Source organism: Heliangelus exortis, chromosome 6 (genome assembly GCF_036169615.1).
Source record: "Heliangelus exortis chromosome 6, bHelExo1.hap1, whole genome shotgun sequence".
Lineage (NCBI taxonomy): Eukaryota > Metazoa > Chordata > Aves > Apodiformes > Trochilidae > Heliangelus > Heliangelus exortis.
The window spans coordinates 22,360,541-22,388,100 of NC_092427.1; the positions used below are offsets into that span (position 1 = coordinate 22,360,541).

Genomic DNA, 27,560 nt, shown 5'->3' on the forward strand with positions numbered 1-27,560 from the left:
TGCTCACAGAACACATGGTGTGTGCTTTGTTCTTTTTATTTAGGGCTCGTAACAAGAGGGTTTAGTACACAGCAACAGTTAATTCCAAGTACAATTAAAAAAATGTAAAAATAGGGTTTTGCACTCACTGGAAGGTGGTTCAAATGGCACACACAATAAAATGTTACTGGCGGCACACAGCTCCTCAGAGTCCTCTTGGCTTTGTCATTTACCGTGGGCTCTGCGCTCCTCCACTGCCTCAGCAGGGCCAACAGCCAAAGCACAGTGTGCTTCTCCTCGGGCTGCAAACCACAGAGGGTGGGCTGCAGTTATCTGTTATCAGACAAAAGTGCTTGGACAAAATCCATGTTAGACACTGACATTTCCAGAGAATTCATAGAAACTACTTGTCCATGCAAGTTGCAAAAGACACTTTTTCAAATGTGAAAAGACACACTTGTTCTTTACAGAAAAAATCTCAGACATGTCAGCACTTTAGCAAGGCGCTGTAATGGAAATGAGTTTGTACACTGCTCTTCCTCAGCAGTCAGTACTGGAAGGATTCTTTTGCAGTTTTAAGAGAAACAGGAACAAAGGTACTGCACACATTTCAGCAGTTGCCACGGTGGTGTTCAGCAGGATGCTGGGTGTAGGCTTACCTCTGGACAACAGGCTGCTGCTGACTTTACTGTTTTGTAGTACATCTTGCAGAAAGCAAAGGCGTTAATAAAATTAATATTCAGAGTACCAAAGGAAAAAAACAAAAAACAAACACTTCCTGCATGGACAGGAGATTGCACAAAACACATGAATTTCTTTTTCTTTTTTTTAATGAAAGCAGTAAAATGCCATGGGCTGTGATTTATTTCTAACAGCAGTTGTCAAACCTTGGCCACATCAAGCTTTCACTAATCCTTCCATGGACATGAGGTGGGGGTCCCACAATTCTTCCAGTTTCAAAATCAAAGTAGATCAATAGGACTGTCACTACACACCAACTTCAGCTACTGAGGGGAAAGCAAGAACCACCTACAAACTGTTGTTTTCTTGTGCTATTCTGACCACTGCATAATGTGGCAGTGCCTAATACAGCTGCCAAGAGATGGGGCAGATGAATATACCTGCAAGCACAGTACACTCTTGAAAGTGGTGCCATATATAAGCTCTAGCTCATCATGCTTCCTGCTCATGCTCAGTTAACGGCACCCTCTTCTCTAGAGATAAGGGTTGAACACTTGGGTTAGTGAATGCAACAGTGCTGTAAGTTTTCACTGCCACTGTTGTCAACATAGGAACTGAAGTCTCTTCATAGGGTTTATAATAATTTCTGAAATGCTGCAGTGTGCAATCAGTGACTGTACTCTCAGTACAACTATCACTCCCAGTGAAGCCACAGCACTGGCATCTTTACAGCAGCATCCTCTAGCAGCTGCCAACAAGTTGCCCTACAGAGACTACAGATGCCTCCTGCTTCACATAGATGTTCTGCTGTCCTCTCAGAGGAAAAACACTGTAAAGTGTTCCTGCATAAAGGCCCATCTTTTCCAGAAGGGAAAACGTGAAAGTACTGCTTTTGATTTATGCTTGAAGCCCAGAGCAGTAACTAAGAAAAAAAGAGGGCTCATTTCCAGCAGAGAGGCACATACGTAGCACTTGCTAGAAAAGTGGAAACTGCTGTGAAGAGCACAGCATTAAAAGTCAACATCAAACATAGGTGGGAGATGCACAAGAGAATTACAACAGTTCATATCAGCACTACCCTTCCTCCTCCATCTTTAGTCAATGATGCACACATACACACCAGGCAGACAGCCCACCCTTGCCAGAAAAGGCCCATCAGTCCTGCTGCTGCCACCTTTTCTTTCCTCAATCAACTGAAATGCCTATAAAAAAATTGCCACTTTTCAGAAGCTGCTTTAGTGCCAGTGTCAACTTTGGCTGTCACCAAGAACCCTCAGCAGCAAAATGCCCAGGAGCTGTAAAAGGAGAACTGCCCTAGGAAGAACTGGCAGGCTCTAAAACTTCCTGGCACCCACTGGTAAGCCCCCCAGCCACAGACCACTGGGACTGAAGGGAGTGATGGTTCAATCCAGCAGCAATCTGCAGCCATTTTCAGGAACACCCAATTCAACTCACCACAAGGACAAGCTGAGTCTCCTGGTAATACACACCAAGCTCTACCATCTGCCAGGACACACTGTTCTATTTGACCTCCAGTGAGAGCAATGGATCCTCAGCACACCCATGCCTGCCCCTGTAAGCCCATCCAGCCAGCAGCCTTCAGACATTGCTTCAGCTCTCCAGTGCCTACTCCAGTCAGTGGATATGGGCACACCACCACGATGCTCAAACACAAAATTTTCTGCTTGCCACTTCTGCCTCTCTCAGCCCTCTGCTGCAACAGCCAGTGAGAGAAACAAAGAACATGAATCCACTATGGGGGAGGGGGAAAAGTGAAAAGGGAAGAGGGGTGGACGATGGAGGACAAATGAGTGAGACACATGAAAACTCAGCCACTTTTCTCAGTCTGGAAAGAAGACACCAAAATAACCTGCTCAGCACTGGGCCCCCTCTCACACAGGCACATGGTGGAGAGGCAGCTGTAGCCAACAGCTTTGTCCCTGGGGCCAAGAGCAAGGAAGAAATCTGATACAGCAAACCAAGGCAAAATACACTGCCAGAGGATGATGATTGATTTCTGTGCACAATGAGGACAGTTGAGCTAAGGCAGCTCTCACAAAGGGAGAAACATCCTCTTGAGCCATCCAGCACTCACTAGGTTATTCTGGAGTATCTCCTTTACCACATCTGGCACAGGCATACACACTGCTGAGTCAACAGCCTGTGAAGCTAAACACCTTCCAGCTGTGCCAGCAAAACTCTGAAAAGACCTTGTACACCTATGTGAAATATCAAGGTGTTTCCTCTCCTTCCCCCACCACCTCCTTCTAAAGTAAGCAAGTAAATTAAAAAGGGATGTGGGGGAAAAGGTCTTGTAGAAGAAGTACAAAGGACAAAACTGGAAATGCAACCCTCACTGACTTTACTAGCATGCACTCTATGTAACATTATTATACATAGCTTGTTTACCTTGGCCTTGTCTATGACCATTACATCACATCATCCCCAAACAAGCCACAGAATTAAAATTTCTACAAAATATAAAGTACCCATGAAACTCAATGAATTTCTTTACATAAAAGTACTGCGTAATAAAGCATAAAACCACAAGATGACCCAAAAATTCCATCCACAGAACCTCTTGCAGGATAAAAAATTCCACATACTATCAGCAGGAACCAAACTAATCCCTGCCCATCAGACCAAAGCTCAAGAAGCTTCAAGCAGTCTACTTTAAAGGTTTTGTAGCCTCATCTACTGTGCTGAGCTTTGGCAAGCGTTCATCCCTTCCCAGAGTTCACACTGCTCTGCAGTTTTCCGAGTTCCAACAACTCAGAAAACTTGTAAGACAAATAGCTGAACAAAGCTTGACATGGGTGCACGTCACACAAAGTGGAAGCAGGCACTGTCCCCACCCACCTGTCAGAAGTATCCAAGCACATGCTCTTTACACAGACTGAGTTAAAGACACATTTCACTAATGCCTGATCTCCCAGGTGAAGCACGGGTGCACAGGGAGAGAAGTTCAGCTCTCAGAAACTCACTAAGCTGCCCTGACTTGGTGTGTTTGAGCACCACAAACATGCACGGGGCAAGAGAAACCAAGAAAGCTCTGACTCGGCTCACAGTGCACCAAAGCCTTGTGCAATACTCCTGTACAACCCCTTGCACTGCTAACCAGGCTGCAAACACCAGCTCCCTGCGCAAAAAGTGCAGACCTGCCCCGTGATACCAGAAACTCTGACTGCACAGCTTGTGGTTATAGAGAACAACGGGTTGAGGGAACTCAACATGGTTGCTTCTGTTTGTCTTGCTGCAAGACAGAAGTTTTCAGAGAGGGAGGCAGGAAGGTATCTGCTCTGGCTAACATGGGTCCCAAACAATAATGATGTCAGTTTTGAGAAAGAAGATGAGTGTCTTGGCAACATGGCTGTGGATTAAGCAGAGGAGAAGGGTAACATGTCTTCTCATCAGTTGTTCCTCCTGTAAGCTTCAACTAAACTAGTTCCTTACAGTCACAGAGTTAATACACTCTTCTTCAGTCTCACAGCAGGTGATCACATTCACCCATATCCTACAAACACACCTCACCTGTTTCTTCTTTATTCCCCAGTGAGCATCTGTGGCACCTCCCAGCCCAGGTTTGCACCAAACTTGCACCTCTGTTCCTACACTGCACTAATTACTAAGCAAGGAGATTGGGTCAATTACCTTTACCATTGCCAAAATCATCGTAAACCCAGCCCCAGGAGCAGTCTCTTGTGAGCTGCTCTGTGTTTCACACAGGCTTCAGTAGATTGCTGCAGCATCTGACAGCACCTTTGACAAGCTACTGTTGGTACCAGCTGGAACATGTCCAGGCAACAGTCAAAAGTTTTCTGGGAAGATGATCAGGTCCAGGAGGCTCTCATGATACAATTTGCAGGTTATCAGGAATGCAACAGGAGGTTTCATTGGTTTGCTCTGTTAATGTATCACATGCCCAAAGTATCTTTGTTCTGTCCTTCCTAAGGGCAGACCAGTACAGCCATCACTTGACACTGACCTGCTAGGCAGAACCACTGAGCAGCATTTTTGACTGAGAGGAGATCAAAAAAGCAAACTATCAACACACAGGGCTACAAAGCCTTCACTTGCTATTACTCCACCCCAGATCCACCAGTACAACTCAAAATACCTATTAAGAATAAAGAATGGAGAGGGCTCAGGGAAGAGCTAGGACTACGACTAGTTACTGCTTGGATTTCCATGGGAAACCAGTACACACAAAGCCCTTTTTGCGTCCACTGAAGAGATTTTGGCAACAGAAGTGAAGACAACAATTTCTGTTTGTCCTGCCTCTGCACAGGGCTCTCACAGTACACAGGCTAAGTAAAAAACAGCCAATTTACAACACCTGATTGGATTTTTAAGATTATATTGTGCATAAGACTAAAACTAGGGGTAAGTATCTGTAGTGCAAGCAGGCGTGAGTAGATCTGAACCTTAGATCACAGCCCCTAGAGTTTATCCTCAGACCCCAGGAGGACCTGTAAACTTTGTCTTGCCTTCACCATCAATGGCATCTGAGTTCTGTTTAAATTGGCAGCACCCATGATGAGTAGCTCATTGCAGAGAGGAGCATGTGTACATCAGTGCAGAACAAAAAACATAATCTATGGCATTCAAAAGATGAAGAAATGGGGGCAGGGGTCCTCTGGGCTGCAGCCATCTTAATTGTCTAAACTGAAAGGTGAGTGAATGAAAGCCAGCTCTGTGTGCCCCTGTGTCAGCCTATGTGTGCAAGCAGCTGCAGAAGTGTTAATGCTTAAGATGTATCCCACTGTCTGGAAGTCAGTTACAGGAATGGCTGTGTGTAGATACCCCAGTGTTTACTAGCACACAACAGTTCTTCCAGCTGCACAGGAGTGTAGGGTAGAAACAGGACAGACGTCCTCTGGCCAGTGACCCTTCACTGCAAGCATCCAGGACATCCCAAGCGCCAGGCACTGCTGCCAAAGGTAGTGCCACGAGGGCACACATGATTCCTGAGACAGATCCCAAAGCCTGTCAAGAGTCAGAGTTCGAGTGAAGTATCAGCTACTCAATGAGTTTTGTTAGATCTGAGTGGGTCAGCTTAATTCAAAATAAGATGGCTCAGGACAGCCTCTGCTGGCAGCAGGAAGAGCTGTTTGTGTTCAAACAAATCACTCTTGTTTTATAATGGGGGGAGGGAGAGAACAAGAAAAAAAAAAAAAAACAAAACAGTGGTTGTTAATTTATCCTTCATTCAGTTATACTGGATGAGGCCCCAGAGGCTGGTGGAGATCTGGGAAGCCTTGACAACTCCTGCAGCAAGAGATGCAGTGTTCTGTCCTCTGGTCTTCACTCCGAGTAATGCATGATGGACTCCACGTAGTTCCCTGGGAAAAGCCCCGTCACTCCATTCATGACCCCCTCATACCAGCCATCATCATTTTTCTTGATGACATAAATGATGGCACCTTCCTGAAAGGAGAGCTCATCTTCCTTGTCCTTTGTGTAGTCATAGATCGCCACCACTAGGAAAGAACAAACCATGGCAGTTAGGAAAGGCACAGGAGAAGGAAAATCAAGCTATTATGTACAAAGTTTTTCACACTCAGGACAATCATGGAGAATTGCACTGCCTCACCCCTGTGTGTGCAGACTGACCTGCTGAAAGGGGCAGTTTCTTCCAATCCCTTTTATACGAGCTCATGCTTTAAAACACACGAGCCAGGACTACCTCAGTTCTTCTGTTCTTACTATTTCAAGGAGGTGGATATAACTCTCCAATGCCTATGACCACTCATGCCTACTACAGGATTCATGTCTTAGAGAGATGTGCTAAGCCAGATCTCTGCACACCTAAGAAAACAGCAGGAAAACAAGAAAGAAGGAGTGAAGTAAGACTACTCCACAGATCACAGTGAGAATGAGCCAAGGCTACTGTCCCAGACATCCTTCCACCTACCTTACCTATCTCCACATTTAAATCTGTAAAATGCTTATGTGCAGTCCTAGTAGCTAGAAGTCAAGCCCAGGGTATAAAGTGCCAAGGTGAGTGAATCCCAGCTAGAAGCTAGGAAGAAGTGAGGCAGATCTCTGAAACAAAAAGTACACCTACTGTATCAGGACATTTTTCTTACAGCTGCAGAATATTTTACTGAAGGCACAAAAGCTGTTAGGAAAGTCAAAGAAACTTGACAAAGCACTGGTAAATATTAAAGACAGCATTGTCCTAAAATGGCAGGAAAAAAAGGACATCAGCTCGATATGTTTTTCTATTCTCAGTCCTATCACTAAGTGTTCCATACAGAAAACCAGCTGTGTTGGACTGAATAGTTTGAGCACTTGACAATAAAACCTGCAGTGCTGCCATTGAAACAAAATGGATGTTGGACAGTTATCCTAAAATCTTGTGCTGGGGATAGAAGGGAAGATACTCTAAACCATAGCAAGCAGAAAAAAAATAACAGCATGTGTTCATGATCATAGTGTCCAAGAGTTCTATTAAACTCATCATTCTTGTGAAAAGAGGTCATTTCCTTTTGAAGGAACAAGGGAACCAACACAAATATTTACTAGATCCTGAAGAGAGTATAAAATAAAATATACAGATCAATCCCTTTAGAGAATCAGACTATGTACAGATTTTTTTTTTAAATAAATTTCCCAAAGAGAAGGTTTATATCATTTGACAAGAACATATTTAAAAAACATGCATTGCCAGCACAGTAACTTGTTCTAACTATTTTTAGACATATCATTGTAAGGAAACAAAACAGAAATTAGTAACTTTTTAGCTTGAAAAACAGAAGTCACTATATGAACATGATACACTCAAAGTCCTTTAAAAATCCTTTTTAACTGCCTTCTAAACCTGTTCATTTTAAAACATTTCTTCCTAGAGTCACTGTGCTGTTCTTCATTCTCTTGACAACACTGATCCACTCACTTTCATACTGTAAATTCACTTCTATTTAATCCTCTTACAAATTACCCAGTCTTGTTTTGTTTTGACATCACCATTGCTTCTTCCTTCATGTTACTTCTGTACTGGCAACGTTCCTCTCTATAAAAGACTATTTAAGCCTCTGTCTGTAGTCCCACCAGTTCAAGCTGTGAGCTTGTCACATACCACAGGTTACCAGGAGCCTAGGCCAATACTGCAAAAAAGACTCCTGATGAGACAGGAAGCAGCAATGCTGACTCAGAAGGTGGCATCTTTCCCTCCAAAACTGAGCCAGAAACTCTTCTAGATTCTACCTGCACATGTTTCAGTGTAGCTATGTAAAACAAAATTACTCATTTTGGTTTATATTCTTCCACTCAATGATCTTTGGTTCTTCAACAACTACACGAAGTTTGGCTGAACTCTGCTACATCAAACTGACCACAAATGTGGGTCAGACTGATTATCCAGTTCAAATCTTTGATCACAATCTGTAATAGCTGTGACCAGAGTTGCTCCACGTGGCATAAGGGCAATTTTTCCTTCTGTATACTAATTTCTTTTCATCTGATTTGCAAAGTTGGAACATTTCTGTACCCTTCCATGCCGTGCACTCAGAAAGTTGTTTTCCCAAGGTGTGTGCCACATGATTTCATGGCTTCTCTACCCACAAACATACACACATCCTTTGTACTAGTATGAGGCACTATAAGCAAGAAATTCACATCAGGGTACTCTTTTTTCTCTTTTGTTCCTAGTTGAAATGCCACTGAGGTTTTGCTGAGGAGGATCCAGGAGGCAGGAGTAACAGAAACATAACAAATGTGTCTCTTAAATAGATTATAGAAGATTTAAAAAAACATAATTAGCCAGCTACATGTTATCTTCCCTTTGTGGAGAAAGGGGTGAATGAGTCAGACCCTTCTAGCTTACCTTTTATTCTTTAAGTTGCCATTTGGAGAAACACCGCTACCACAATACCAAATAATGCTCATGAAGGAGTCTGGGCAGGCTGCATGTCCAAAGCAGGATGGCAGGAGCTTATACAAAATGTTGTTACAAACATGATACTACCATGTCTACTAGCTCCAAACATACCCTTTTCTAAGTAGGTCCTTGGTGCCCAAGGAGGGTCCTCCTCAGCATATGGATCACTGTATTCCACCACAGCTGCTTCCTCCTCCTCATAATCTTCTGGAGGGGGGGGTGGAGGTGGAGATTCATCAAACACTGGCTCTTCCACAGGCGGTGGTGGGGGAGGAGTATCTGAAACTGAAAATAAGCAATAGTAGGACCATGAAAATTACTCTAGAACCATGGTATCAGGGTGAAGTAACACTCCCCATCCCAGTTAATTGCACTGGGACCAATAGCTGGAACTTGTGGAAATACACTGGAGACAATATAATTCAGAGAATGAAAAACTGGATTCCTTCAATAAAACTATTTCCTTTTTCCTCCCCCTTCACCATTTCAGACAAATTTCAGAGGCAGAAGAGAGAGCAGAATTCTGGCTACATACAGAAAAATCTCTCATCCACCCAAGCCAGAAGTTACATCCAGTAATAAATCATAGCACAAGGAAGCAGCTAACTTACTGTTTTCTTGAACTCTGGCCACAAATCCCATTAGCGGTAGCTGTGGAGTTACCTGTAGGATGGAGGGGGGAGGAGGAGCAAGGGATGCTGCCACAGGAATTAAAGAGAGAGAGGCAATCAGTTAGAAACACAACAAAGCAGCAAGCAGGAAAGCAGACATCACCACCACTTGGGTAGTGTGACAGTCTGCCAAGAAGCTGAGATAAAAAGGCTGACATTCAAAGAAAAATAATTCAGGTGGTTTAAGAATATTTGTCATTATTACTTCAAGGAGATTTTTCTATTTTTAGAATTTCCAACTCAGCTCATTTTCGTAAGATTAAGAATCCATGCTGAGGTATTTTTCTGATGTGACTATGAGATTTTCTTAAGTTGTGATTTATTAATACAGCAATATAGCACTTAATGAACTGACCCAACTAACAAATATATCAAGAAGATTCTCTTCCTATAATCATCTACTTTGCAGATCTAATTGATATTTATAGAGGTGACTTCTGTAACAGCTTTTAGGAACCCTTAGTAATGCAAAAGGATATAACCAGTTTTCTCCAAAACAGGCGAAAAACCCCATGAAATAAGGCACTTAGTTTAGGTGAAATGGGAAAAGATGCCTTTTGGAAGAAATGGAACTTGGAAGAAATGGAACTTGTTGGTAGAGCAAAGCACACTCTGCTGCTGCTGGGCAACAGGGCCTATTCCAGATGTGCTGCCTCCTTCCACTCCCACCTGATTTCACAGACCACTGCACTGAGCTCTGAGCAGCCCTTTTATTGCCTTTGTACGATATATGTGAATTCACATTTAAAGAAGACATTCTCAGACAATTGCAAATGTTAAACTGTGGTTTAAGCCAGGAATGAAAATTTTCATTATCTAGTTAAGTTTTAAAAAGTTAATTAGTAGTTTTATCTATTCTTTAAGCAAGTTACAAGATTATTTTTCAGAAAGCACACCGCTGGAAAAGCAACTAAATAATTTTCTTGTTAGCAGTGGCATACAAAAACATTTAGTCATGTCCAAAAGAATGAGGGAAAAAGTCTATACTTGATGTGCCAATACATCTATTGTATTGGCATAATAGAACATAAATAAATAAATTTCAGACTAATTCCAGAGTGGAAGAAACACTACTGCTTTGTTGCAAAACAAACTGCAAAAAAGAAGAAGGCATGGCTGGCACACTCCTCTACCTATTGTAGGTCTTTTTCTCATCTCTTAAGTTTGCATTTTCTCCCTCTCTTCAGGAATGCTGATAAGCATCTGTGGCCCCTGTCTCATCACTACTAACCCCGCTCCTTACAGACACAACAGTCCCTCTGTTCTTAGGGTTTTCATCAATTATGCACGCTTCTAGCCTCTACCTTGAAAGGTACTAAACCCAAAACTTAGTTTACTTAAACTGCAAAGCTAATCAATTCTGTATTCTGTTAGGCATATAAAAAAGCCTCTTACTACAACTGCTTATTTATGCTGTATGAGGCATACCAGTATAACTGAGGCATTTTCTTTGTTATTTACAGCTCAAGTGACTAATCACCATAATTGTTATCTTCTTATCAGGTACACAGACTGAATTGTGGTTATGTAATTTATTTCAAGTCTATTTTGCATCTTCTGTGATTACGTATTAACAATTCAGTGGTACCTTTCAGAGAATTATCCCTTTGCTAAAGGGATACTGCAAAGGTAATGCCGGAAGGTTTTTTTTTATTGCTATTGCCTTTTTCTTTTTGCCTTTTCCCCTTCAGCCATTAACATGCACATAATGTGCTTTAAAAATACCATACATTTCAGGCAACTGGGCTACAATTTGTCATATAACTTCCTTCCCAACAGGACCATCCATTTGCTTCTCAAGTTAAACACACGAATCTCATTGCAGTGTAGCTCACAAGCAGGAGTATTTTCAAATCCCTTAAATGCAGATTGTAGCATTTGACCTACTTTCAAGTTCAGCACCCAATTTAAAAGATCAGCAAACAAAAACACCAAAACCCACCACCCACAAGCACCACAAAACACGAATGCACTGTAGGGCTTGCAAGTCAACATTCTATCTGGTTGATAGATGAGATAGATCCTAACAAGGATCCTTCAGTATGTCCCCTGCACCATTCCGCAGCTTTGTCAAAAAAGAAAAAGTCCCCCCTATTCTGGTACCAAAACCTCCATGTCACATCAGAAGCACAGGGAAAAGGACTCCTTAGATAAAAAGCTACTGTGTTGTCCCTCACACATGGGACACACCATTCCTTGTTAATATCTCATCCTGCTTTTCAAGACAGATCACCCATTAAAATACCACCATCTGTGGACTTAACAGATGACACAACTTCTTTGCATGCCATACCAAACACCACTGATGTCAGGTGTCTAACAGGTGCAATTTCTTCAGCTGTCATTAATCGGACAGAAAAAGCACACAAGACTGATTAATGAAGAACCAATGTTCCAATGCAAAATCAAATACCCATCCCACACCAAACCAGATACCATGACATGTGGCAAAGGACTAAAGCTTGTCTAATATGGACTAAGAGATCAATAGTAATTTATTTGGCAACAAAGAGTATTGTTTTAAGCTGCTTGCACTGGTGGAAGCTGAACACACTATACTTGGCCTGCAGCTTCAGCATGGCTACCAGGAGGAGTTACCTGAGACCAACTGCAGTATCTGCAGTGGAAACAGAACACAAGATTTCAGAGAAACAAAGATCACTCCATTCACCACTGTGTTGAATTCAACAGAGCAGAAAAATGTTCCTACCTGGGTTCTGGCTATAAAATGGTCCTCCATTCATCTGGTTCTGAAGGCTTGTCTGTGATGTGATGGAAGGAGGACGCCGATATGGCAAAGATCCCCCTATTGTTGGGGGGGTGTGTCGAGCTGCAGGCCTGTTCATGCTGTAGAACTGAACTGGGTGACCTGGATTAAAAAGGTAAATTTGTTAGCAAGGAGAAGAATGATGCCTGCCTTTTTCATATCTGAATACAACATTCAAAGGTTTGGAAAGGTTTTTGGTTTCTTCCTAAGACAGTCCACAGCCTAGGAGCAGTCAGTAACAATGTAAAAAAGTAAATCTCTCAACAGCCTCTACTTGGCACTGCTCAGAAAGGCCAGTATGAAAATACAAAGGTACCTATGCCACAAAGCTTAAAAATGAAAGAAAATAATTCACAAATATCCATTTTATATAAGGTATTGTAATAACTTCTTGCAAATTTAGTTATTTATAAACATGCAAAAAACCCCAACACTTTGCAGTCCAACAATTAGTTAACATACATGTACAAACTGTGTGCCATTTCCAAGATTCAAAGTTATTATCTTCTACAACTGAAAAACACAATACTAATTATTTTCGTGACATTCAGGAAATACGTAGAAAATCATCTGTGGAAAAAAGAATGTTAGTACCTACTTGAAGGATGGAATAAATTAAATCATACTCAAAGATCTTTTTTCAGGGACTCGCCAATTGAAACAACTCCTGAAAAACTTCCTCTATTTTAAATCACTTCTGTGACTAAGTAACTGATCCTGAATCTATGCAAACATGAAGCAAGCCATTAACCTATCCTCTTTTCTCTAGTTTACAGACTGTCTATAACAGTAAACAGCATTTGTTAAACCTATATGGGCTGTTTCCCTCCCTCACCATTCTGCTGCCACCCTTTGTGCTGAAGATAAATTTCAGAGTTTGCAATAAACATGGGGAGAAGGGATGGTCACTGTAGTTGAGGGGACATGCATGCAGAGAAGGCAATATGAAAACAGAACAAATGAATGTGCCGTTTTTTAAAAACTTGCATTGTTCTCTGCCACATTTTGATTGCTTTGCAAAACTTCACACAAGGTTAGTAAATAAGATGCAAGTTGCTTGTTGCGTTGTTTCTAAGAGCAAATGCATGAACTAGAGTTCACATGCTTCTTGCTTTGTACAGACATGTAAATCTCAAAAATGCAGTTTTTACAGATGAGAAAGAACAGTCAAAATGCAATTCACCTAGTACATAGCTTTTTTCACATTTTTCCTAAAGTGTTTGCCTCCCTGTGGCTTCATGTACTGGTAGAAATTGGTGGTGATTGAAGAGAAGAGAGGAGACAAGAAACAGGAATAAGAGACCCTTAAGGACCAAAAAAGCACAACCTCATGAACAGTCTTTTCAGTCTCTTGAAATACTTTATTTCAGAGAAGCTATGCAAGCAATCTCACCAATAGCACAGGAAACAAAAGATCTTAAAAATACCAATTAGTTGGTATTCCCTGAAATTTATCTTATGAAATTGTGCATGTGAATTTTTAGCCATTAGAGTATTGATACCTGCCTGATTTTGACTTGTCGAAAATACAGAAGTAATATGGATGAAGTACTGCAATACTGACTGTGCATCAAAAATAGAAAACTGATTGAGGCACTGTACGACACAGCTCATCTTCTAACTAGGAAAGTAATTTAGACATCAGGATCATCTTCTGATACCACAGTTCATCACACTTCAGAAGATCCTAGCCATAGTCACAGATTCTAGTTTAAGTATTTTCCAATTCTCTATGAACCACAGCACCTTAAACTATATATGTTTTCAAGAATGCTTCCAGCACCTGATGAAATTGTTACTAAGAGAGACCAACATTAATACATACAGAAACCAATTCAAAATACTGTCATCCACTTCTCCTACTATGAAAAGTAACAAAATATGTAGGTAGCTATGTATGGACTTGGCTCTGTAAAGATCTTTGTAATTTCTCAAACCCTGATAAAGAACAGAGCTACAGTGACACGTAGCAAGTACTATATGCTGTAACTTCAGCATATGAGAAAAATTAAGGGTGATATAATAAGCATTAAAAAAGTTGCAACATACACCATAAGTATCTACACCTACTAAACCAAAGTGCTTTAGTAATATTCTGGATAATAACAACTTGTATTTTACCAGACACTGAACACAAAAAAATGTCCTTTTTATCGGTTCATTGAAAGGAGACTTGGCATTTGAAAGCACTAAAGAGACAAGTCATATAAATTATACTTGGCTAGTGCACTTTTTTTATTCCATTACTGAAAGAGAAAAATCAGACCCAAAACTGTTAGTGGTGGATACCCCAGACATAATTATTCCATTAAATTCCCAGTATCCAAACCACAACAAAATGATAATGTAATAAATAATTATATAAATGTACAAATAATAAAATTGTAAAATTGAATCTTTGCTGCTTATGAAACTAGCACACCTTGAATTGTCTATATAACCGTTACCTTATAATTGGGTATTAGCAGATAATTTCTAGCTATATAATGAAAAAAAAAAAATCAAACAAAAATACCAAAAAAACCAAACCACCTCTGCTTCTGAAGTAGCTTTGAAAAAAAACCCTCGGATGGTGACCACATCTGGGTTCATCTGCTCAGCAGCTGGAGCAGACACTCACCTGTAGAGGGTGTGGAAGAAACAGCGGGGGGAGTTGGAGAAGTGAAGCCATCAGCAAGGGGCTGAGCTCCTGCAGCAGCAGCAGCAGCGTCTGGGGCAGCGCAGGAAGGGGCAGGAGCAGGAGGAGTGGGGGCAGAAGCAGAGGTAGCAGGAAGGGGAGAAGTGCCAGCCGAGCCAGCAGGGGCTAAGTGAAGAGAGGAGGAATTAAGTTAATAAGGAGATATGTTAGCACGGACTAGAGAAAGCCTTTGATTATGCAGTGTTAGCTACTTATTAGATGCACTGTATTTTAGAAGGCACAAGGAGATGAGAGAAAAATGGAGCTGTTAAAGATAGGCTCATTCCCATGTAGTCAGTAAATGAGGGTCAAGCAAATCCACTTCTTTTCAAGTCTTAAGGGAACAAACCAAAAGTTTTCACTTAAAACTATTACTTTTGAAAGATGTCTTGTTCTTTACATTTTGATCTGTAGCACAGCTGCCTTTGGCTTTTGTGCAAATGTACAGAAGAAGAAAGCCAAAATTTTTCCACTTCTTTGGTTCAGGAGGACCGTGTATTTCAGATCACACTGCAAGCCAGCTATACACTCTTCACTGAAAGGGATGAGCAAAGGAAAAGGGAGCACTAATATCAGTTCCTATTTCTGAGAAGACTGGGGTGATTACAACGAACAAGGGTCTTTTTGTGATGACTAATACAGGCCTGCATCAATGTACCTAAGATATACTCTGTCCTGCCTCTCACTTTTCTAAAGGATGTTTCTATATATCTGCATGAACAGCCAATGAAAAACCTCTTATTAGCTTAAAAGGACCAGGGGAATTCTCCCCCAACCCACTGAGAAAAGGTTTTGTGTCCTACCTAGCCACATGCAGGCAGCCAGGCAAAAAATCCTGATAAACAATATACAAAAGAAGCATAAAAACACATCAGACACTCCCAGAAGAGATAATACCTAATTCAAACACATACAATCAAATTGCAAGCAATTTTAGAGGCTTGCATGTTTCTGGATGATGAACTTGGACACTTCTCCTGGGTTCTCTCAGCACTGTGTTTAGCAGACTTGAAAACACTGAAGTTTAATGCTGAGTCATAAAGAGGAACAGCAAGTTTCCATTTACCTGGATAGATGCTGGGGGGAGATGGTGTGGGAACAGCAATAGGAACACCCACACTTCCACTTCCACTGTTCTCTCGACTGCTGCTCCGACTACTTGGGTGGCTTCCTCCACTACTCCCACTGCTGCTGTAAGAAATCAAAATAACCCAGGGAATGAATATAATGCTGCACATGCTGAAACATGAGATCCCTCACAAAGCACCTTATTAATTCAGAGATGTAACATGGAACAACAGAAAAAGAAACAAAGCTCAGTTTTCCTGAAACTCGTAATTTCTTCATGAACTTGCCCCAAAATGTAGCACTTCTGGAGCCTTGTTCCAAAGCATGTCATTCCAATATTGTTTAAGCAGTAGTGGGCAAATACAGACCTTTTTCCTATAAGTTATTAAACACATAGACTATTTACACTCAATTTATATACTTTCATAAAAGACTACTGAAATCTGAACATTGTAAGATAGTGAAGTAACAAATACAAGATTTTCTTGTGTTTGAAGTCTAACAGTTTAGCCATCAGAAGTACTTACGATGTTTAAAAAAGTAAAGATCTCAAGGGAAGTATTTAGACCTGTCACAGCATGAAAAATTCTGGAAAAAAGGCTGGCTTCCTGCAGAACACCTGGTAATACAGTTTAGCTTTATTCTGTGTTTGCAGTTATCAGTATTCTCAAAATAAAATGCTCATTTTTAGGAACGGAGTCTATAAACACCAAAGACTGTTCAACAAAAACATGAACTTCGTGGATGCTATGCAGTCTTTCAACATGTAGCAGTCAAGTTGTGCATGAAGTCTTTGCACAGTTTTGTAAGCATTTCATAAAACAGTATCAAGATCTACCGACTTGACAATTCTAGTACTTTGTTAAATAATGTCACTAAGTGATAGCACTAAAATTAAGGTGACTGGTGGATTAAATGAACAATCTTAACATGATTCATTATTATGAGCATACATTCTCTTCCAGCCAAATGATGATCCCAGTCCAAATCACGAATTACCAAACTTCTCCATAGAGGTGCAGATGCTTTCAGTATTTTTTGTGCTCACGCTTATATAACAATAATCACACTTTGTAAAGGACTACAGTGGATACCTGTATGTTCGATTCCTCTGGTTGACAGAAGCTGTTCTAACAGGGCTCTGCTGTGAGGGAGCCATGCTGCGCGTGGGGCTAGGCACGTAGTCGTTCGGTACCACCGGAGGACGGACCGGCTCCAGAGTACGATACGGAGAGTGACGTCTACACAAGGACAAGCGTATTTTAGAAGCACATTAAGACAATACAGACAAACCCAAAGATTTTTCACCAGAAGACAGCTACATGCCAGTCAGCAACGGGAGCTAAAAAAGATGGTTTTCCCTAAGTTTGTATTATCTACTTTGTAGGATGAGAGAAAACAATTAAGGGTGTTCTTCATGTACTTCAATCTCCAGGTGAGTTTCCTATCCATAAACTCTGTATTGTACATCACATTCTTGTTTAAAAAGTGAACCATATCTTATTTTAAAATAAAGCACCATGGTCCATATGTATGCATATAGTCACCTATCTACAGACAGCATTCAACCCAGCTATAACATTGCCCTAGGATCAAAGTCAAGTTCATAGACTTAACAGAAAATGACTTTTATAATACACAGCATAAATAATTTACAAGCACTGCCACATACTAATTTTCCAGTTGTTTAGCACCATCTGTCAAAGCCACACATTTAATGACTTTTTACTGGCTGCAGTGTTATCCAGTGAAATCTGGACAAAGATCAACCTCATGAAGTTCAATAAGGACAAATGTAGAGTCCTGCACCTGGGTAGGAATAAACAGCAACCACCAGTACACATTAGAGGACATCCCACTGGAAAGCAGCTCCTTGGAGAAAGACCTCGGAGTCCTAGTGGACAGGAAATTCTCCACAGGCCAACAATGTGCCCTTGTGGCTGAGTGGGCCAATGGTATCCTGGGGTGCATCAGGAAAAGTGGGTCCAGCAGATCTAGGGAGGTTGTCCTTCTCCTCTGCTCTGCCCTGGTGAGACCACACCTGGAATACTGTATCCAGTTTTGGGATCCTCAATTGAAGAGAGACAGGGATCTACTGGAGAGAGTCCGACGGAGAGCTACAAGGATGATTAAGGGACTTGAACATCTCTCCTACGAAGAAAGACTGAGGGACTGGGGCTGTTCAGCCTTGAGAAAAGAAGGCTGAGAGGGAACTTTATTAATGTCTATAAATATCTGAGGTGGGTGTAAAAATGTCTTTTCAGTGGTGCCCAGCAATAGGAAAAGGAATAATGGGTTTAAGCTAGAACATAGGAAGCTCCACCTCAACATGAGGGGAAATTTCTTTACTGTGAGGGTGACAGTCACTAGCACAGGCTGCCTAGAGAGGTTGTGGGGTCTCCTTCTCTGGAAACTTTCAAAACCCACCTGGACATGTTCCTGTGTGGCCTGCCCTAGGTGATCCTGCTTTGGCACTTGATGATCTCTAAAGGCCCCTTTAAACCCCTAACATTCTATGAGTCTATGGTACTCTAAAGCACGCAGTTCTGTGTCTTCTGTTAAAACTTGATTAAAAGGTTCCTGTTGGGAAAGGCTGATGATGCCCACAGCCTAACATGCCAAATGATACATAAAGACATGATCAGCATAAAAGGATGTTGGTATGACACCTCTTGACCTTTGGGAAAGGTTAACAAAACTCCACGGTACAGAAAAAGAAAGAATCTTCCCTTTTTTCCCTTCAGTTCACCACAGCCCTTTACACATTCAGTAACTGCACTTACCCAATAGTTCCTTTTCCTGACATGGGTGGACTTGGAGGCTTCTGGGTGGGTGGTGTAGTACGAGGCAGCCCACCCATCTTCATGTTCTGTGTGCTGACCTGCATGAAAGAACGGGGAGAAAAACAGCCTCACTAAGCTCAGCTTCTGAGAGACACTGAGATGCCTTTAGCAATTAACTTTAAGTAGGGAAAGGTTTAAACAAACAAACAAATTGAGAGGCCATGCATGTTATATGCGATTTCCACTCTGCTAGAAATCAAGAGTTGAGCTCAAAGGACTCTTTATTACATAGGGTTTTTTAAAATTGTATGTACAAAAACTGAATTTGTCTTCAGGCTATCACAATCACTGATAATACAGACACTGTTCCTAACTTGGTTAAACCCCCCCAGGTTACACTACTGAATGATAAACTTGAAAACTATTTCTAAATACTCTTTAAAAATACCAAGGTTTATCTAACAGGCAATTTAATATAATTCATACAAATAAGGAGAAGTCAAAGTCATCTCCCAAGTATGATGCATTGATGTTTTAATGTTTTGACAGTACAATCCAATTTTTTAAAGATAATATTTGTTGTAAATATTATTTAAGTGTATGTAAACACAGAGAAAAAGCTACATGGAGAAAAATACAAAGATGCACTTTTTTACCCCTACCAGATCTGTGACAATTTAATCTCTAATAACTGATAAATAAATGAACAGGAGAAATGTGATGTGATGCAACTGCAGTTGTCCCCTCCCTCTCTTTCAGGTTAAAATACTAATGAAGTAACTTTTCTATAATATAATTTACTTTAACTTCTTTTTAAATTATCTGCATTCCTAACTGATTTATTAAGTTAAGAATCATAAGCAATTGTTACCAATGCAGGCATTTTGCTTATCTGTATACTGCCTGCCCAGCATAATTCTCCCAATTCATTCACCCTTAAGGAATTAGCACACAGCATTCTTACAAGTCTCTGAACAGCTTTGATTTATGAATACTCTTACTATTGCTTAGACACAGAGATATTCAACAAACAAAATAAGTATGCTTACATCCCTTCTTCTGTTGTTCTTGTCATGCTCTATTTCACAACATTTCTTGTTTCCAAAATGTAAGCCTAGTGCTCCTGCCTCCCATATAAAAAAGGCACACATTAGGAGTATTTGCAAACATCATTAAAGGCAAATTACTCCGTCAAAATTGTCTTATAACAACTTGCTTAAACCCTGGCAATGTTTAGATCTGTGAACTGATAAATATTAAAACCAGTGTGAAGAGTGTCCTCTAATCCACTGGAATTTGATTCTCTGGTTCTAAATAATCCCAGTGCTATCAAATTTTCCATCTGCTGGGAGGAAAAGAAAACCAAACATTGGAAAGGTTTTTTTTTTTTGTCAGATCCAAAAAAGGATATTTGGTTTGAGTTGTGCAAGAGTATTTTGTAGTATCATTTTAAGGCAAAATCCTTTTACAGAGCATTATCAAGTCCTTTAAGCCAACTCTAAGCAACAAGAAATCTAAAGTTAATTCAAGTGAGGGACAAGGTAAGCAACTGAACTACAACTACTTGAAGGGAAGAGGGAAGATGTAAAACGAAGTATATTTTATTCTAGACACAGAACATTAAGAAATAGCACGAAATCTGGTATTTTTTTTTAAAGTTGCAGCAATCCCCTTATTTCCACTTTCATTGAAGATGCCTGTTTCACCGAACTACCTATTTGAGTGGCCCCAAAAAGACTAAAAATCCCACCTTAATTAAACAGTTGCTGCACTGTCATTTGCTGTATTTCAAACAGTTCATTAAGTCTATAGGGCAGGGGGTCTGGAAGCCCAGACCTATCTGTGTGCACCTGAATGGTCCATTTAGGTGTTTTAATTGGCTACACTATTGGTTCTTCCCAGATGATGAAACCACTAGCTATCACTTTACAGTTCACATAAAATTCCATGTATTTAACTACGAAGAACCTTATTATTTGTATACAACCATTGCAGGAACAAAAATGAAGTGTCAGACTTCCCTTGGGATAGAGCTATATCAAAAGGAGAGCAGAGGAGGAGGATGCAGGGAGATCACACAGTGAACAGTAAGAAGGGAAAGCAATATTTGCCTGACTAATGCAGAAGCTCGCTGATTTCTAGCTACTTTCATTAATAGTGTGGACTAACATATTCTTGACATCAGATAGGAAGAAAGCTTCAGAAATATGGCCAAAGAAAAAGCAAAGAAACTTTAGGCACAAAGAAGCTGTTCTTAAGACTAAACTGAAAAATGGGAAAATGCATTCTGACAATAAGCTCAGTTTGAGGGTCTTTCAAATACTGATGGCATTAAGATTACCTACTGTACGCTAAGCAACCCTGAGTAACTTGCCCTTTGTCTTATGGCCAAATATTCAGAGAAATGAAGAATACAAAATTATTCCAACAGCTCCGATCAAAATGGACAGATCTGTGGAAACAGTATCATGTAAGACACTACAAAAAAGCTACAGACTGCCTTCAGGAAAGAAAAAAGAAAATTTAAAACCATATTATATAAAACTATAAAAAAATTTTAAGTTGGTAAGGTACAACTTCATTTGAGATACAAACATTGCAACATCTCCAACTGTTCTCTTCTACGATGACTTCCATGAGAAAAAAGAAAACAAAAAAACAAACAAAAACAAAAAACCCACCAAAAAACAAAAAATAAAGCCATTAATGCCCCCCATTTGCACAGCTTTATTGCCTTTCCCATTTTCCACACAGCTGTAAGGATGGTTTCCATACACAAATCCTCATCCACACACATCCCTCTTGCAAACCTCTAAAATCCAGAGCAACCACTAGAACTCAAGGCCCCATTTGCTGATAAGTTTCAGAAATCTCTTTTCTGGAGTAGGTTGGAATTCACCAGTACTTGCACTATTTCTGATGACATTTCCCCCTAGCTCTGCACAGCTGGAACTATCCAGATGCTACTGGTTTAACCAGAGAATGGTAGCAGAGGAATGCATCTCTCTATGGGCAGTTTTTTGACTGCAGCACCCCACGTGTCTGTGACTGCTCTGTAGTTAAGAACTTGCAGATTTCTTTAGGAAACTGCAGCAAAGAACAGCCTGCAACCAGAAACAAGGCAGTATATCTGCCACTACTCACAACTCTCAAAACAGATCACCACTGTGCTAAAAAAAAAAGAGAGAGAAAAAAATTGAGAGGCACTAATGATTTGGACACAAAGCTCAGAAAAAACCCCAGCAAACTGCTCTAAAAGCGGGAGGACATGCAGTGAAAAGGCAAGCAGTGCACAGGATCTATGCAGAACGCATGCAGGGATTTTTCCAATTCTTTTTTAGCGTCTTCCCACCCAAGCAAAAAAGTAGAAAATATTATCAACTGAAATTACATGGAGGAACACTTAATTATTACAGGGAGATAAGGTATTTTTTTTTACTGTATGGGTTGCAGAACTTTTTCTATGTGAATTAGCAAGCATTTGCACTACAGAAGAAAATATCTTCTACCAAAGCTGTAAGTTTTCTAGCACTGGAGCTGGAATTTGAAGTCTTGCTGAGGAACTGCATAAACTACTTAAAATAAGCAGATCCTTGGTAAGTAACATATCGTGAAGGATGTTCTGAGATCCAGATCCCTATTAACAGCCATAAAATGAACTGTACAGAAATGGGTCACTATGGATGATTCTGTTTAAAAAGAGTACAACAGTACTTCATCCAATATTTTCTGTATCAAGCCACAGTGTCAGTTTCAGAAAGGTAGCATCTGATGACTTTTAAGACATGATACAGCACTGATTAGAGCCTGAGAGACTGATGAGAAAATTATCACTAATGTTTTTAGTAACTAGGACTTACTTGTCCAATTTCTATTTTTGACAAACAGTTTTTCATAAATTGGAATTATTGAATAACTTTCCTATGGTCCTAGATATGATTGAGTTTCATTTGTAATTACATTTTTATAAACATTTAACAGATTGAGCTTCTTTAGAACTCCACTGTATAAGAAATACGTAGTAAAATAAACTGGTTAAAACTGAGAAATCCTGCAGTTCTTTCATTTCAATTCTTGGGAATGTTGTCACGAGCAAAAGAATTCAATGAACAAGAAGTGCAGAAATACACAGTTGATCAGATGTACAAATGACCAGATGTACTGGCCATCAGATGTGCAAAAACTATTTGCACCAATGCACTGTGTATTTACATGGCTGTAAGGCACTTACCTGCAACAAAGACTTCAATCCACATTTTTACTCTTCTAAAATTGGCAGTTAAATTACCAAAACAAAGGGTGCTGGGTTTTTCTGTTTTGTTTTGTTTTGTTAAATCATGAATACCAGATATGCCACACAATCAATCCTCAGAAGGAGCTTTGTAAAGTCAAAGCTGAACTCAGCCCAGAAATCTTCCAGTGCTTCTTTACAGTCAAACTGGACTTTCTAAAACTTTCAGGATGAAGATTGTGCCCAAAATCTAGTAAGAATATCACTGTCCCACCAGTGATATTCCACAGACTATATTCAGATACTTCAAACAGCTACAAAACCTTCTTGAGCAGTTTTATACCTGGCTTCAGCAAAAATACCCAAAGCCTGAATGAAAACTACCTTCCCATACCTTGTTTCATCTTGTTAGCACTACAGAGAGGATGAACAGAATTTTGAGCCATCACCTGGTACTTCAAAGTGAGTTTCTTTTCAGGCTGTGCTCAGCCACTCAAATACTTACTCTGTGTGTCTAATTACACCTGACATATTTTTGATTAGCCTCTTGATATGGAAATGACCTGTAATTTTCAATCCTGTCTTGGCAAATGGGTACAAGTAAGTAGAAGTTTCATCAAGTGTGTTTACTTGCTTTTACCACATCCACCTACATAAAGTAATTGAAGAACCAAGTCCAGTAAATACAAAAAGGTTTACACAATGTCGTTTACAACTATTTGCTGACAGGAGACATAATGGACACTTCTCTGACTTGCAGTTAGAAGTTTCTTCAAAATCTGTGTAAAACTTAAATTTAAGCTACCTGGACATAAGGACAGTGAGCACTGCTACAGTCAGTCAGTTTAATATTGTAACTCTAAGCTAAGACTAAGGCTTCTTTGCAGATATGAAAAATAAATGCAGGCTAAACACTTTATATTCAGTCTCTCATAAGTGAAGTAAACTTATTATTATCATGGAACTGGGGTTTGTAGCTGCCTTTCAGTCTTCCTCTCTCAGGCTGATGCACAGTGACTATTGTGAGACTTAAAGAATAACTTGCATCCCCTGAGAGGTACAGTGCTGCTTTTTGCTTTTTTTGTTGCTGTTTTTTGTTGTTGATTGTTGTGGGGTTTTTTTGTATGTGTATGGGGTTTTTTTAAAACCCCCACGTTTTGGCAATGAGAAGTTGATTGACATATTGTGATTTCTCACACCCAATTTCTGATCAAGTTCGCTCTAGTAAAAATAAAAATTTTGACTGGCATTATAACAAAAAAATGTTATTTTCATTCCAAAACTATAAATAAAAAAAAAAATTGTCTGAAAACATGGAGACTCTATCAACATTGCAGATGATGCACAGATATGGCAGTTCACATTGCCTATGATTACACAATTTTTATATTTTTTTTTAGGATGATCATATTGTATGATGGCTTTCTTAGTGATCTTAAAAAAAAAAAATTGTATACTCAGTTTTCTTTGTTGCTCTCTGCAGTTGCAGTTATAAACAAGTAATGAACTGCATCCAGAATAAAGCATATCCAACACTAGAAGTATCCATTCTGTTTTCATAGACAGACCCAGGGAGAAGATATATTTTGCAATTCTCAGATAAAAGCACTTAAACTCTGCATTAGTTGAAATACTGTACCTCACGCACTCATTTAACAATAAATTTCAAATTACATGTGAGAAATCTATCATTTATTAATTTCCATTGTGATCAGATGTGCTACATATAAGTAAATACCTAACTAATTGGTACCATCTGGCCAATCCCATAGGGACATCATTGGGATGTCTATAGTAATACCCAGTTTAACATTCAATCTTCTCAGGAATGTGCAGAGTCTTCTTTCAGCTTTTTTCCAGCCATGGAGAATACTTAGTAATAAAAAATATTTCACATCAACATGGACCTGGATTTATTGCTACGTATTATAATAAACTACATATTAGTATTCTATGTTCTATGAAATTGTGGCAGTTGCTACTAAAAAACCTTTCATTCCCTGTTTCCCCCACCTGATTGCACTTCGCAATGATACTCAATAAAGGTGATTAATTAACATGCTATGACCTTTAATTTAGTATTATGTAACTTCATTCAACTGCTTGTTTCTTATTGATTTGATGCTTTTTATTTCTACTTCTGCAGCCACTAATGCTACTAACATTTAAACCTCTTTCAGGTCCTTGAGAATACGGCATACTTCAATCTGAGTTCTTTGATGTACTATTCATACAGCATTTGATGAAATAAATTGCTTTGCTTTGTTGTTTAACAGCTGTTAAATATTTTACACAACTACCAAATTTGTGAAAGTTACCACATACAAGTGCCTCTTGGTATGTGAATAGTGCTAGCTGTTTCTGAAAACATTAAGGATACTGCAACTTTAAAAAACATGTACAGATTTGAATTTGTAACACACCTTTTGGAGCCTACTATCTGAGCAATCTCACACTGAAACACTGATCCAAATCAAATCATAATTAACATCGTATTTAGGATAAAAATAATATTACACAGGGGGAGGCTCATATTCAGCTGCTACCCACTGTCTCACCTTGTCTATAAAAGGTTAGCAAAACATTCCTCCTTTGTAAATGTTCTAGTAGATACGCTGAGGGCAGTCAATATTTTGCCACAAAGCTTTTAAAATGTGCTGCGTTAGCTTCCTTTCATAAATACATCATTTTATATCACAAAAGGTTTATCTGCAATGACATCATTCAACAGAATGTTGGATACACAGGAGGGAGAGCAGGTATTCTTTTAAACAATAAGTAACACGTATGATAATCATCTCCCCGTGTGCAATAGTGTCAGAAGAACAAGAATGAAATCCAGCCCTGGGGTTTCTTACCTTAAATCTAAGCAACCACTTAATGCATAAATGGAGCAAATAAAAGAGGTAAGGAAAAAAAGCATTGAAAGGTTAGTTGGAACTTCAGGATATGAAGAGAAAGAAATAAAGAAAGAAAAAGTTAAGCATTCAGCATTAACAAAATAATGTATCGGTAGATCACAGAAAGAGTGGTTAAAGCAGAATGTGTCATGAACAAAAGATTTTCAAGCTGAAACTTTTAACATACATTGATTACAAAGCCTTTAAATTAACACCTCTAAATTAATTATCAAATGCTTGTACACTGTGTACTCAAGTTCTTTGTGTAAACAAAAAGCTTCTTTACAAATGGAACACAAGATCTAGATGGTCTAATTTCAGAGATTAATTTACTCAAGCTGTCAAAGAATAGCCTTTTAATATACTGAGCTCATTTAGACTGCTACATGCATTAGCATTTTTATCACTATCTGAAAAAGAAGACTCTAGAATATTAAGCTAATATATGCTCTTCCCTAGACAATGCTGTTAACCCATAACCTGATGCCATGAGTTATCTCTTGAACAAAGATAAAGAGCAAATCATTGTCTTTTAAGAAGTACAGCACTCTGCACCACACTATCAGCATCTTCTAAGCTATATATTAAGACATTAACCAACAGCAAAATCTTATTTTAAAGATTTTAAATATCTTAGTGCTAGCTTCTTGACATTAAGTCCTACATCTTACTGCACAATAGCATGTATCTTCTTTCTCACAATAATATTCTCAGAAATACTGGTCCTTCCATTTGAATGTTGTTTGATCTGGTTTTAGTTCAGCTAATCTAAAGGTAACATTACATTTCTTACATTTTATGTAATACAACAGCAAATATGCAGAATCTCAACAGGTGAGTATACAGAATGGTCACCCCATTTCCTCTGTTTAGATTATAAATACACCCTAATACATTAAGAATGAAACACAATCTGATTAGAAAATCTTCTGTCTTTGAGTTTAAAGTTCCAATGATATTAACCAAAACTGTTTCTGTTTCACACCTGGAAAACCAAGTCCCCCTGCACTGGCCAGGCAGAGCAACAAGTAACATGAACAAGCCAATACACTGAGGCTTTGCTCATCAGTGGTGCCTGGTTAATGATAATGCCTTAATCCATTCAAAGGGGTGTGTATCAAACTTTTTTTTTCTCCATAGTCCTGACTAATGAACCCTTTGGAGGGAAGAACAGATTGGAAGACTATGTAACTCAGGAAAAAAATTGAAAAAATTGGACATAAGTCTCCTTCAGACAAAAGGTTCTTTAGATTTTTGCAGCACTGTAGATGCAGGGAGGGAAGATGAGGGACTGATGGAATGACACAGTGGCACTTCAATTATCCCTCACATTTTAAGAGACCACATGGTAGATCACCTTTTCATCAAGATCTCCATGGATATTCTGAATTTCTGAGTGGAAGGAATAGGTGCTCACATGCCTATACTACTTCTCCCAACATGGCATACTGGAGCTCTTGGCCAAGGGTGCTCCCTTTTTCTCTTGTATTATTCTCTGTCCAGTTTACCATCCTTCTCAGGGGTTTCCTGCGTTAGCTCTTTGAGTGTCCTGACAATGCATAATTCTGGGTCAAAATACTAGAGGGGAAGCCCTACAGCAGAAAAAGAGAAAGAGGACAAAGAATGCAGACTGAGGCACCCTGATGCTAACTGGAACTTTAATACTATTTATCCAATAACTCCTTCTGAATACTCATTTGAAGTTAAAAATGCCACAGATCAAGCAATAGTGAGCTATAAATAGGTAAATTTAAACTCCTGCCCTTTTTTTTTTTGTTTTTCTGTTGTCTAGCCAGAGATCTAGTAATCTGTTGTTACTCAATCAGAACAAAAACAACAGGTTCCTAAGAACAACTGGCCACTTTCTCTCCATCACCAAGAGAGTGGTTCTGTCTTCTATGCTGAACACAGGATTAATCTG

General features: G+C 39.6%; 1 protein-coding gene across 11 annotated transcripts in view; it reads right to left on the reverse strand.

Moving 5' to 3' along the window:
* The window catches only part of ABI2 (abl interactor 2), a 61,676-nt gene continuing 34,116 nt past the window's right edge, over positions 1-27,560 (reverse strand). For 2 of the 11 annotated variants that reach the window (XM_071747159.1, XM_071747153.1), the window contains 7 exons: positions 18,509-18,606; positions 16,820-16,966; positions 15,724-15,848; positions 11,924-12,082; positions 9,154-9,240; positions 8,654-8,827; positions 1-6,140 (listed from right to left, as the gene is read on the reverse strand). In XM_071747159.1, coding sequence (XP_071603260.1) covers positions 5,965-6,140; positions 8,654-8,827; positions 9,154-9,240; positions 11,924-12,082; positions 15,724-15,848; positions 16,820-16,966; positions 18,509-18,606 — 966 coding nt within the window. In that variant the 3' untranslated portion in view covers positions 1-5,964. Of the gene's footprint in view, positions 6,141-8,653; positions 8,828-9,153; positions 9,241-11,923; positions 12,083-15,723; positions 15,849-16,819; positions 16,967-18,508; positions 18,607-25,597; positions 25,616-27,560 lie in introns of all 11 variants that reach the window. The other 9 variants (XM_071747157.1, XM_071747160.1, XM_071747161.1 and 6 more) reach the window with 7 other exon arrangements.